A 13,006-nucleotide genomic window follows, 5' to 3' on the forward strand; every position below is an offset into this window, starting at 1 on the left:
AAAAATCTATCTGTTTATTAACTGAGCTATTTATACCCTGATCATATTGATACATCTATGGCTGGCATTCCATCAAATTAGATAATAACGTGTCGTAACAAGTGTATCAGACGATTCATTAATGATGGACAGTCTGCTAATAAGTATTGAGCTGTTTGACCTATGTCTTATTCATTATACGTATCATGCCTATCATCCCTATGCCTTATTCATTATATGTGTCATGTCTATTAACCCTATCGTATAGACAATTAGATCTCACTCTGATTTTTTAAGAGGTCGGCTTGCTCATTCTGAGTATTTGAGTGGTTAAAAATATTAGGATCACCTTTCATTATTCAGTTATATCAAATAGAATAGACTATTTATTATAATGTATACACGTGTTATAATTTCAATGATCATATTATTATTATATTATCAAATATATATCTCTTATTTTATATTAATATATAATATAACAGAATTTGAACTTAAATAATAATTAATTTAACAAATTAAAGATCTCCAAATATTTTAAAAGGGAGTTAATAGGCCCAAAGAAAAAGGCCCAGTTTAAAATATTAAAAATCTAATGGGCCTATCCAAATATCCAGCATCAAGAAAAAACATGTCTATTTTTTTGATAAACCATTCTTTGCCACGTCCAAGATTTCCTTACCACTTACAATTCTGTCTCATTTCTTCAAAGCATCCACCTCATCGAGGAAATTCTCAGGTAGATCTGTTCACCATGAATGATTTCATTTAACTTTTTTTTATAAAAAATCAATTTATTTGTGTATATTCAATCACATCCAGACAAATATTTCTTCTTTATCAAATTGGTACTTAAGTTGTCTCAATAATTATGTGGTTTTAAATTCAAATTCCATTAAAGCTGATTATAATAAAAAAATATTATTTAATTTTTAAATATTACTATTATTAATAAATTAATTTTTATATTTTTAAAATTTATTATTATTTTTTTAATTTTTTCCTCCATTAATAAAACAATCATTCTATCTATTTTTATTATTAAAAATATAATAAAAAATTAAATTACTCATTTTTTCTTTTTCTTTTAAATACCTATTTTTTTTTTTAACCTCTTCTTCTTTTTTCTTTTTTTTTTTATTTTCATTTCATTTCATCTTTTTCTTTTTTAATGAGGAGAGGCTATTTTCATAATAAAAAAAAATACACTTTTAATAAATTAAAAAAAAATATATATTTTAATAAATTTTTAAAAATATAAAAATTATTTTATTAATAATAATAATATTTAATGACTAAATAAGTAATTTTATTTGAGAATAAAATTAAATTTAAATTTTTTTTATTTTTTTATTTATTTTTAACATAAAAAATAATGAAAAGACTATTTCGTTGACATAAAAAAAAAATAAAAATGTCTTAATAAATTTATAAAAATATAATTTTTAAAAATATAAAAATTAAATTATTAATAATCACAATACTAAAAAATTAATAATAAATCTTTCATAAAAAATTATTTTTTATTATTATTTTTTATTAAATCTAAAATCGTGTTTGATAATAACTATTTTAATGTTTGACAGTAATTTTAGTAATAATTAAAAATATTAATTTTATCTACATTCAAAATTGTTTGCGAACAAAACCCAAATACACTGTAAAAGGATCGTTGCTTATAGAGTATAAGATCTTCATAGCTTATACACATTATTTTAATTTTTATATAATATTAGTATTATTATATTATATTAACTATAAGCTTAGTTAAAATTTATAAAATACTTATAATTTTAACTAAAAAGTACATTTTTCTTAAAATATTATAAAATAAAATATTTTTGTTCTAATTTTATCAAAATTTAGATTCAATCACGTTAATTATTATTTCTTTTTTAAATTAATATTTCAATTATTTCTTGTAGAAATTAATTTAGAATTATAATAAAAATATAATTTAAGTAAAAACAGGATTAAAAAATTTAAATTAAAATAAACTCTATAATTAATTTAATATATAATTTTAATTAGATCAATTTTAATAGCTAATAAAAAATTTATTTTTATTGTAATTACCTACAAAAATAATGATAGAATTGATATAATCTTAATATATAATTAATATAATTTAATTTAGAAATTATAAAAATTATATAAATTATAAAAATTACAGTGGATCGATGTTATCATATTTTACAACGATATTTAAAAAAACTTAATTAAATAAAATTTTATAAATAATAGTAAATTATTTATTATTTTTAATCAATTAAAATAGAGGTAATTTATAATAAATGTAATTAGAAATATTTTAAATAATTTTATTATTTGCTATTCTTTCATTCTTATATATAATATAAATTATATATAAAATAAAAAATAATAAAAATATGATTTATTATTAATAATAATTCAGTTAAATTAATATTTAATTAAATAATTTTTATTTTATTTCTAAATCTAATATATCATAAAATTTTGATTCTCAGTACTAATTTTTATATTTTTATTTGAATTTTTTTTGTTTAATTCATTATTTAAAAATATAATTTAACTTACCATAAATTAAATAAATAGAATTTAAATGTTAAAAAATTATTCTATAATAAAATTTAATAAAAAAATTTTCAATCAATTTAAGTTTAAATAGACTAATAATATAATTAAATAATTAAATTTAAAATATTTAAATAACAATAAATTGTAATTATATTTTTTAAAAAATATTAATTTAACTTATGATAAAATTTCATATTAAGAAAATTCTTCTATAATAAAATTTATCGACTATAATTTAAATGTTAAATGATTTCTTTAATAAATTTAAATTTAAATAAAATATTAATATAATTAAATTATATATTTTTAATTAACAATAAATTTGTAATTAACAAAACATAATCTTTCAATTTTTATATATAATATAGAAATTATAAATTTATAGTAATTAATTATAATTTTAATTAATGTGTTGAACAAATAATTTTTAATATCAATTAATAAAATATTTTAATAGAGATAATAAAATGTTAAAAAAAATATAATATATTTTTTCTTAAAATTAAAATTAAAAATTGAAAAGTAGAATCTGCGAATCCATAATAAATTTTTTAAATTGAGATAAATTTTAATATTTAAAATTTTAAAATATTTAAATAGAGGGTTGACGTTTAATATGTAAATATAATATTTATATAAAAATATAAATGAAAAAAACATTTATTTGTATAAAAAGTGCAAAAATATTCATACCCTCATAGACTTAATTTCATGACGAGTGTATTTGAATAAATTTAAAATATTTTAAATTTTATTTTTTTTAATTTTTAATTTTTATTTAAAAAAATTATTATAAAAATACTTTTTAAATATAAGTTTATATTATGGGAGAAATTAATGAAATTTTACATAATTGAAAAAAAATAAAATTAAATGCAAATCTCGATCAGCAATGAATATTTCTAAATGAAAATGTTTGTCATATTTTGTTTATATGAGTTGTCAAATACTAATTTATTTTTAAAATTGCAAAATATTACTATTTTTCCTACTTTTTATTCTTGTGTACCCTAAAATCAATAAGCAATGTCTCCTTAATCAATGAACTAACGCTCCTTAATCATAAAATATTACTATTATTTATTGTTAAATTAATTATTTAATAAATAAATACCTGATATTTTAATTAAATAGATTAAGTGAGGCTAAAACTTCGAAGGAATTCATTTATTTATATTTTATATTAAGCAGATAAAATGTGTAATTCGCTTTTTTATTTATTTTATAAAAGGTTATTTTACTTTATTTAGTTATTCAAAAATCAAATAATGAATAATTTAATATTGGATATTTCTATTTTATTTTTAATTATAAGATAACTTAATTTGATGTAATATTCACGTATGAAATGACTTAATCACCTTATGAAATGACTCATTCAAAAAGGTGATGAGTAAATTATATATTTGATATTTTTTTTTTACTCTGAAGATAAATTATGCATACATGTTAAGATTACACATGGCACCTCGTCTGACTGTTTAAATATCAAATTTAAACTTTTTTACTTTCATTTATTTATTCTCAGTGTAGTCAAATAGCCTTCGCCACATATTTATTTCAAGAGAAGTATGATTTATTATTTCAAATTGCATCTGCATCACAATAAGCAATCAGTAAATATATTTTAGAAAATTTATATGGCTTTTTTTTTATCAATATATATTTTTCCCATAATTAAGAACACTATCATATTTTTTTATCATTAATAAATAGTTGTTAATGATGGGCAGATCTCTTAATCTACAATACATATCGAAGTTTAAATCTTTCTATTATTAAAAGAAAGTTAGAAAATTCGATTTTTTTTTTTTGGAAAAAGAAAAAGGTTGTATTTTATAAAATAGATGAAAGTTTGGGGTATTTTAGTAAAATAAAGAAGTGCAAGGAAAAAAGAATAATAAAAAAAGACCAGTAGTCCTTGGCGTGTTGGACTCGAATTCTATCTAAAGTAACGACTATGAGACCTCCCTTAACTAAGAACGCGCGAAGCTAAAACTCCCAAATTCAACTCTCTCTCTCTCTCTCTCTCTCTCTCTCTCTCTAAAACGGAGACAACCCAAAGCCAAACCCAAAGCCAAACCCCTCTTTTAAACCGCCCAAGCCGCTAAGCTTCAGTCACTGCCTGCTGGCCGAGCCGCTTCCCTCTCTCTTTTGTAGAGCCGATCCATCTTATGCAGCCGCCGCCGTTAGCCATTCCCCAGAATTCCAGGTCTCTGTCTTTCTCTCTCTTCTCTTGTCCAGTTTCTGTCTTTCTTAAACATTGCTTTGAGATCTCTACTCTCTGTGTCTGTGGAAGCAGGAAGCGGCTGCTGATGGACCCCGAAGTGATCGAAATCCCCCCTCCGGTTTTTCACACCAGCAAACAGTCTAAACTCAAACAGGTATTTCCCTGAAGTATACTCACAAAGGACGAAAAGGGAAAATAAAAAAAACTCTTTTCTGTAGTCCAGTAGTGGTCGATCTTTCTCTTCTGTAATCGTTGCTTTGTTCATGGAAATATCTGCCGTTACTGTCTACTCTCTATTGATCGCTTCTATGTTTTTATTTTTCTTTTTAAATTTTGACCTTTCTATTATTTTAATAATATTTTATGTGTGTTTTGGGGTTTACTTCAGTGGGCAGTAAGACTCTGTCCAATTGTCTTGCTGATTGTAGAAGTCTTCTGATTTTAATTATTAGGTGATTATGCTTTTTACATTTTTTTTTGTATTTTTAAATTATTTCATGACTGATAGTTAGCTGTTGCTGCAATTTGAAATGTTTTCTTTTTTGGGTTTGAGTAGTGTGAAAGGTATGGGTTATCACGTTATTTAGTTCTTTGTTTTTAATGCATGTGTCATGCTGGAGCTACCTCAATCTCAGCTGATGTAAATAGTCCCAGAAGTTGGTATAATTCAGTGTTCCCTTGTATTTATGTGTTTTGGTAATATAAATGCATTTGTATAGTTGCACATGCTGGTGTTATGTCAAATAGGATATTTGATGTAGAAGCAACAGACATGGATCCTTGTGATATGGATGTGAGGAAAGTTTTATGCTCATTTTATTTACCCAAAGATGTTGAAGGGTAATTAAAATAGTTTGTGTGTGTCTATTATAAAATGGCAAAAGTTCTAGCAAGCAAGAATGAGAATATTGAAACTGATGAAGAGAAAAAGGTGAGTGATAGACTTGAGATAATGAGGGTTGAAGTAGTGGAAAATGGTTTGACAGGTTTTCGACCTTTTTGTAAATGTTATCCAAATAATGGGATACTTTAGCTTAGAGAGGTGTTAATGGTTGACCATTTAAAAGCTAAGTGAAACATTCCTATATCTTCTAGATGATTTAAGGAGGTGTAAATGGATGTTCTGTAATCCCTTACCTTAGAGAGATGTTAATGTCTGACTGTTAAAAATCTAAATGAAAGTTTTTCAAGATGATTTAGTTATTCTGAACTAGCATAGAACAAGTGCCTTATCAATATTATTTACAACTTGTGTTTGAGCCTTCTCCATCTCATTTTCACGCAATTATGAATGTTCTTTTTCCCTGCTTTACTGTGCAAGCATCAACTGGTCGACATTCTCACCTTTTTTTTTTTCATCCTACTCAACCACATCAAATCAACTACAATACATATGCTCCTTCATGTCTTCTCTGTTTGACCATACAATATCTTTCAAACTGTTTACCATATGTTGCAAAAATCTCCCTCTCCTTTTTACTGCAAAAGTTGTTTGTCACATTGTGGTTGATGTGGATTTGCTATATAAACATTCTTCTAGTCATTTTTTTTTAAAGTTCAAGGCGAGAGTTTTATGTGGTTAAATTGTTAATGCATGAGTATTATTGTCAAAACATTTCTGACAAAGAGGTGAGAGAAAAAGAGGGAAAATAGATAGAAACAGGAGAAGATTGATATGGCAAAGGAGTAAATCATTTAACAAAGGGAAAAACTTGTTGGCGAAGTGGTCATAGAAGGGTGGGTGTGTGTTTGACAGCTAAGAGGGATTGAAGAAGTGGAACAAAAAACTAAGAAGACAAGCAAAGAAAGTGAGAGGTGGAGAATGCTAGATGGAGATCAAGCGAGACACTGTAACTTGATTTTTTGAGGTCAAAATGGTCCCTGGTAGTTGCTTCTTTCCTCCCACTGATCAGCTGAAAGCGTCTTATACCTTATCTTCATCCAGACTTTGAAGAACTTGTAATGAAAACGTTTACAAATAAATAGATGCAACATTTCACCCTTGAGGTGTGGCTTCTCTCCCCAAGGCCTAAACATATGTATATTACTTCTTGTGTGCCTAATTGATTGCTGCCTAATTCTGATGTGGAGGAATTAAGTGAGAAATTTATGGAGAGGTAGGACCAGCAACAAGTTAAGCATTTAAGGGAGAGAGGAACCAAAGTGCAGAAAAACAGTGCTGAAGAAGACAACCAGCATGTGCCAGGGTGTGTGCAAGGCAGACTGCAGCTTCTGCCTCCAACACGCCCTAGAGTGTGTTGCCAGGCACTCGGCATGCCCTAGAGCATGCTCAACGCATGGGGCAGCAGCTTCTTTTACTTATTTGACCTGGATTTATCTCCTATACATTCTTATGTTATTTAGACTTCCTGTTTAGCTTTACTAATTAATTCTAAATTAGTTTTAAATGTCCTTTTTCTTTATTTAGGAAGCTATGTTTTAAATCTTTTTGTAGTCGGGATTAGTTTATTCCTGTTTTAGTAAATGTTGTCTTCTTATTTTATAGAGTTCTATTCCTATCTTAATTAGGGGAATCAAAACTCTATAAATCCTAATTAGTGCATTGGCCATAGATTTTAAGCATTACCCCTTACGTGTAATTTTACAAACTTTCCCTTGTTTGCTGATTTCTTTTTGTTAACCAGATGTAAATTAAAAAAAATTTCCTTTAGGTTTTACTTCATGAAGTTATCAATGTTGACAATGACGAAGAGTCTCCTGATGTCATGATCCTTGATGAGAAAGTTGACTCAAAGAATAAAGGGATAGCCATAGAAGATATTTCTGAAGTTCACAATCAAGCTAAGGTAAAATATAAATGCATGTAGTCTCCTTGTTACATGTTCTTTGTGCTTTACTTTTTTTCATTTAATGTTTTCCTTGTTTTCAAGGACACTTTGGCCAATCATCTTATCTGTCCTTTCAAAAGCTCTGCTCCAGAATCATATAAAACTAGCATCATAGATGGTGTTAGTTCCGATTTGTATGACAATGATTATATGGATTTCACTTCTGATGACTACATGGAATTTGATGAGTATGCACTACAAGCCCACTTTGATAATGTGGATTTTCCTCCTGGTGTGGAGGCACCAGTTCTTTGGTTGCTGGGTTCTTCTCATAAGACAACTCGTACTCTTGATGAAAATGCTTCTACGCATCTGAAAAATAAAAAGCATTTGCATATTCAGGGTTCAGGATCATCACAACCTGCTGACGTTAGCAAGAATCCAGCTTCAGTTAGTAATTCAGGTTTCCAAATTACAGTGGATTCTGCAAGTCAGGCTTCTGGAGCAGACACATCCTCATCTTGGTCACTTCTGAAAAGTGTTCATAGTATGAAGCAATTAAGTGCTTCACAACATGGAGGGACCTCTATGAATCCCACAAGTCTCCAGAGGAAAAAGATGACACTCACTTCGAGTGGTTCAACTAATTATGGTTCTGTAACCCAATTGCACAATGTGACAAGTATTGAGCCGCCAGAACTCGGACATTATACTTCATTCAATTTAAATAATCTCAATTTTCCAACTTTCCCTGCAAATACATATGGATTAAGTCACCCTTCTGTAATAGGTCCCTCTATGTCATTAAATCACCCTTCTGTAATCGGAACCTCTATGTCTTGGTTCGAATCTCCATTCATGTCTTCCTACACTAACTATACAAGTTACTCAGATTGCTACGATCCGTTTCATGCTGCACATATTCTCCCTGAAGGTGTAACCAGAACTCCCACAGATGTAAATAAAGATGATATTCTAAGGAAATACCAACTTTTTAAGAAGTTTGATACTGTTGAAGATCATTCAGATCATCACTATACTTCCAAAGGTTATTCAACTAACCAGGTAGCTAGTTTTAGCAGATGCAATATATTTCTTCTTTTATACTTCCTGGTCTTCTATTTCTGAGTAATTTTATTTTTTGTCTTTTGATCTTTTTTTTTTCCAGCCACCCAAGAACTGGTCCAAGAGAATTCAGGAGGAATGGAGAATCCTGGAGAATGATTTGCCTGGTAAGTTTTAAGTTCTCCTTTCTAATTGATTGTTTTCTTATGAATACACTGATCACAAGTGCATGTGAATGATTTCCGTTGAAATCAGTAAACCATGTTAAAACCATCTAGGAATCTGAACATGGGAATCTCCTTAAGGATATTTACATGCCGGTTTCTCCAGTTGGCTTCCTATGGAATAGGATTTTTTCCCTTTTTGGATTTTTGATGTTTCTAGTTCAGGTTCGAAAGAGCTACGCAGGTGGGACGCATAAAATATACCAATGAAAGAAATGAAACCATTTGTAGTAACAGAAGAACAAAGAAAACTAGTTCTATGTTAATGTTTAAACTAATTTTACAAGTGATACCTACAAAGATTCCCCTCTTGAGTCTTGATTCATCATTCATTTGTTATTACTATTCTGGACTTTTCAAATGTTATGGAAATGCCAAATAGCTGCCAGTTATAGGATAGGTTTTTCCCATTATTTATTTCTTTCAGGTGAAAAGAAAGCTTTTTTTTTTTGGGATGACATCATTCAACTTTTGCTTGCTAGCGCTCTCATGTCATTTTGATGAGAGAAGATTCTTTAAACTTATTATGAAGTAATTTGTTTAATAACTTTTTACCCATAAATTATTCAATACATTTTACTTTGTCTTGCATTTGTTCGAATGATAACATGTAGTTGTATTTATGCATTTAATAAGTGTATGTATGCCTCCTAAGATGACTGTGTAACTAAGTAGATGCAATGACTTTGGTGGCCTCTATAAGCTCCTTACTTTTTGCAGTATACAACCTTAAAAAAGTAAATAAATGGAGTAAAAACATTGTTCACATGGTGCAGAAGTACCTTTTTTCCCCATGGAAGTTCTGTTTTACTTCTATATCATTATTGATCTTTTTGGGTCAAATTGTTATTATGTCAACAGATACCATATATGTTAGGGTTTATGAATCGAGGATGGACCTATTGAGGGCAGTAATTATTGGAGCCGAGGGTACTCCCTACCACGATGGTCTCTTCTTCTTTGATGTTTTCTTCCCTAGTAGTTATCCCAGTGTACCACCGGTAAGTGATTGAAGTTGTGTAGATAGTGTTTGCATCTTCTGTTCTAAATCTTTGTCTCATAATTTGGCAATCATCTGTGGTAGCTTGTCTACTATCATTCTGGCGGTCTTCGACTCAATCCAAACTTATACAGTTGTGGAAAGGTATGCCTCAGCCTTCTCGGCACCTGGCATGGTAAAGTGAATGAGAGGTGGCTTCCTGGTGTGTCTACTGTACTACAAGTTCTAGTCTCCATACAAGCTCTCATATTGAACCAGAAGCCTTTTTTTAATGAGCCTGGATATGAATACATGAGCGGCTCAAGAAATGGTGAAATACAATCTCAGCAGTATAATGAGAACACCTTTATGTTATCACTGAGGACAATGGTGTATACAATGAGGCGGCCACCAAAGGTATGTTTTAACCATTCATTCTTGCTGTTGCCATTAGCCATTGTTATTATGGGTTTAATATGACTGGAAATATGAAGAATGCATCCACCTCACCAGCTTAAATTATCATTTTATTATTTTATACTAGTTTCAGGAAGAACATCCTTCTTGCTGCAATTTTCTGTATTTGTTATCTGTTATGTGAATTTGTGCACTGTAGGAAATTATAGCTTGATGGGCTTGAAGCTTTTCTTTTTCTAGATTCAAAACCTAATAATTCAAAATTATGGATGAATGCAGCATTTTGAGGACTTTGTTTTGGGCCATTTCCACAAATATGCTAATGACATTCTAGTGGCATGTAAAGCATACATGGATGGTGCTCAGGTGGGGTGTCTGGTCAAGGGTGGAGTTCAGGATGTTGATGAAGGTGACAAGAGCTGCTCAAAGAGTTTCAAGGATTCTTTACCTGGGTGCATTGAACTGCTTCTGAAAGAGTTTTCACTAATTGGAGTCAAGAACACTGACAAGTTTCAAAATTTGGCAAAAGTGGGGAATAATAAATTGGGTAATTTTCCCAAGGCTGCATTGAAAGAGTTCCTGATCTCTGGATAACGAATGAGTTGGCGATTAGTAGTCGATTTTGAGGATTGATGCGAAAGCATCTTAACATCCCTCACATGAAGTATAGGATATATACTCCTCAAAATTTCATATTGAAAGTTTTGAAATTCAATTATGGAGAATTATATCTTTGTTTCTATAAGATGCTTAGGATATATACTCGTGAAATTGTACAGAGGTGTAGATATGGATCAAGATCATAGATGGTTTTCTTATATAATATTATCTGATTATCTTAGTTGCATCTCTGAAATAGCGCCATGTCTTGGGTGTATTTTACTCTGAAAATGCTAGCTTGCTTCTTCCAGTTTCGGCCTTTTCAGCAAAGACTGGTAGCAAAATTTAGTGAAGAAAAGCTCAAGGGCTTGTAAATTCTCATCTTGTATTGCCAAAGTTAATGTCTACTGTTTTAGTATTTTTCATTGCAAGATAGGGGAGAAAACGAAAGGTCTTTTGCTTCTTTGAGCTGCTCTGTCTCATGTTCACTTGTAAACTGGTGCAATTGAATTAATGGCTTTTTTTTTGGCCCATTTCAACAAGTGTACCATAAAACTATGCTGATCCTAAGTTTTATTGTTGCAATCTTGTCAATCGCTGATTTTGTATCAAACTCTTTACCTGTTGAAGGCCGTTAATCTAGTTATACCTTTCTGCCCTTTTCTTGTGTAACAAACCTGTTGATCTTCCTAATTTCTTATGGGTCAATTGTTGCACGCTCCCCATTGCTGCACTAACACCACAATCATTGGCGAAAGTAGCGTTCATAGCTTAGAGAATTTATTGTCATCTGTAATGGGAAGCGATATCCCTTATTTAAAATAATTTTTTTTGGAGAAATTCAACTCATTTCATTTTATTTATATTAACTTTTTTATTTGAAAAAGAAAATTTTATTTATTTTTCAATTTATATTATAAAATTTTTATTTTCAAAGAAAATGAAATCTATGCATAGTTTTATTGGAAATTTATTTGAATTTTTTTTAAATAAATCATATCAAACAGGGGGAGAATTACTTTTATTTTTCTGAGTTTTAGAAAATTAATTAGTCTGTTTTATATTTTTTGAATTAATTAAAAGACGGTTTACTATTTTGAAATATAATAATTTATATGGAAAAAACTAAATTTAGAAAAACATTTATGATATTTATCGAATATGTAATGAAATTTATCTATATATAATAAAAAGATTAAATAATTGTGTTTCAAAATAACAAGAGATTTTTTAACGGGGTTCAAAAACTATAGAAATAAATTAATAAATTTTCAAAACATTCAAGACTTAATAATAATAATAATAATATTATTATTATAACCCAAATTTTATTAGTAAATTCCATTAACTATATACTCCTTTACTTTCTTTTTTTTTTAAGAAAAACTATTTATATTAATAAAATTTCATGAAATAAAGAAAGATATCATTCTAAACAGAAGGACGATTATACCTAATAAATTCTCTAGCCAAAATATGAACAGTTAGAGTAGCGTTACGACAAACTCATTTAACAGAACTATCAGTTTTAGAGTCTAACAAAAATTTATAATCATTTAAAATCAAACCCATGCATAAGATAGTTTGGCAAACATACTCCTCAAGTGTTTGTCTACACCCCTACATAAAATAATTTAGCAAATATATTCATCATTCTTTCTCATCTCTCCCGAGCATAAATTATTAAAATCTCCCGAACAAAGCCACATAAGATAGTTTCTCCGAGATAAAACTCGAATAAGGTTCTAAGATTAACGTCGTCGTTGCAATTCCGGAAACTCATAATAACAAGTAAACCTCCATTGAACATTGCCTTTCAAAACAACCGAATCAATAAAATTTGAAAAAAAGCTAATCCCATAAACTAACACATGACTCTTCCACATCAACGAAAGGTCTCATCCCAATATTTGTCTATTGACTGAGAAGCAATCATCAAAATGTAAAAAATTATGAAAAAATTTCATATGAAAACTAAGAGTTTTTGTTTCCATAAAAAATAAAATGTTCGACTTGTAACTAGTAACCAATCCTTCAATACATTAACTGTCCGAGGATTGTCGAGTTCTCGACAGTTGACGATAATTGCTTTCGACTATCCCGACCTTTGACGGGATGAGCCGTTTCACTGTTGCCTATCAAATTAACATTTGCAGGGGTGTTG

At 28.7% G+C, this 13,006-nt stretch overlaps 1 protein-coding gene across 4 annotated transcripts; it reads left to right on the top strand.

Annotated features, from left to right (window-relative positions):
- The first annotated feature begins 4,532 nt into the window (after positions 1–4,532).
- On the top strand, positions 4,533–11,375 carry LOC110611441 (probable ubiquitin-conjugating enzyme E2 26). 4 transcript variants are annotated; one of them, XM_021751788.2, is made up of 8 exons: positions 4,534–4,750; positions 4,841–4,922; positions 7,441–7,575; positions 7,660–8,622; positions 8,726–8,789; positions 9,708–9,847; positions 9,931–10,242; positions 10,522–11,375. In XM_021751788.2, the coding sequence occupies exons 1-8, from the start codon at positions 4,713–4,715 to the stop codon at positions 10,834–10,836; spliced, it is 2,049 nt and encodes a 682-aa protein (XP_021607480.1). In that variant the 5' UTR covers positions 4,534–4,712; the 3' UTR covers positions 10,837–11,375. The 4 variants fall into 4 exon arrangements, with proteins under 4 accessions (XP_043810947.1, XP_021607480.1, XP_021607481.1 ...); XM_021751789.2 differs by having other exon boundaries at positions 4,736–4,750; positions 7,414–7,575; XM_043955012.1 differs by having other exon boundaries at positions 4,533–4,922.
- The last annotated feature ends 1,631 nt before the right edge of the window (positions 11,376–13,006 follow it).

This window comes from Manihot esculenta, chromosome 3 (assembly GCF_001659605.2).
Source record: "Manihot esculenta cultivar AM560-2 chromosome 3, M.esculenta_v8, whole genome shotgun sequence".
Lineage (NCBI taxonomy): Eukaryota > Viridiplantae > Streptophyta > Magnoliopsida > Malpighiales > Euphorbiaceae > Manihot > Manihot esculenta.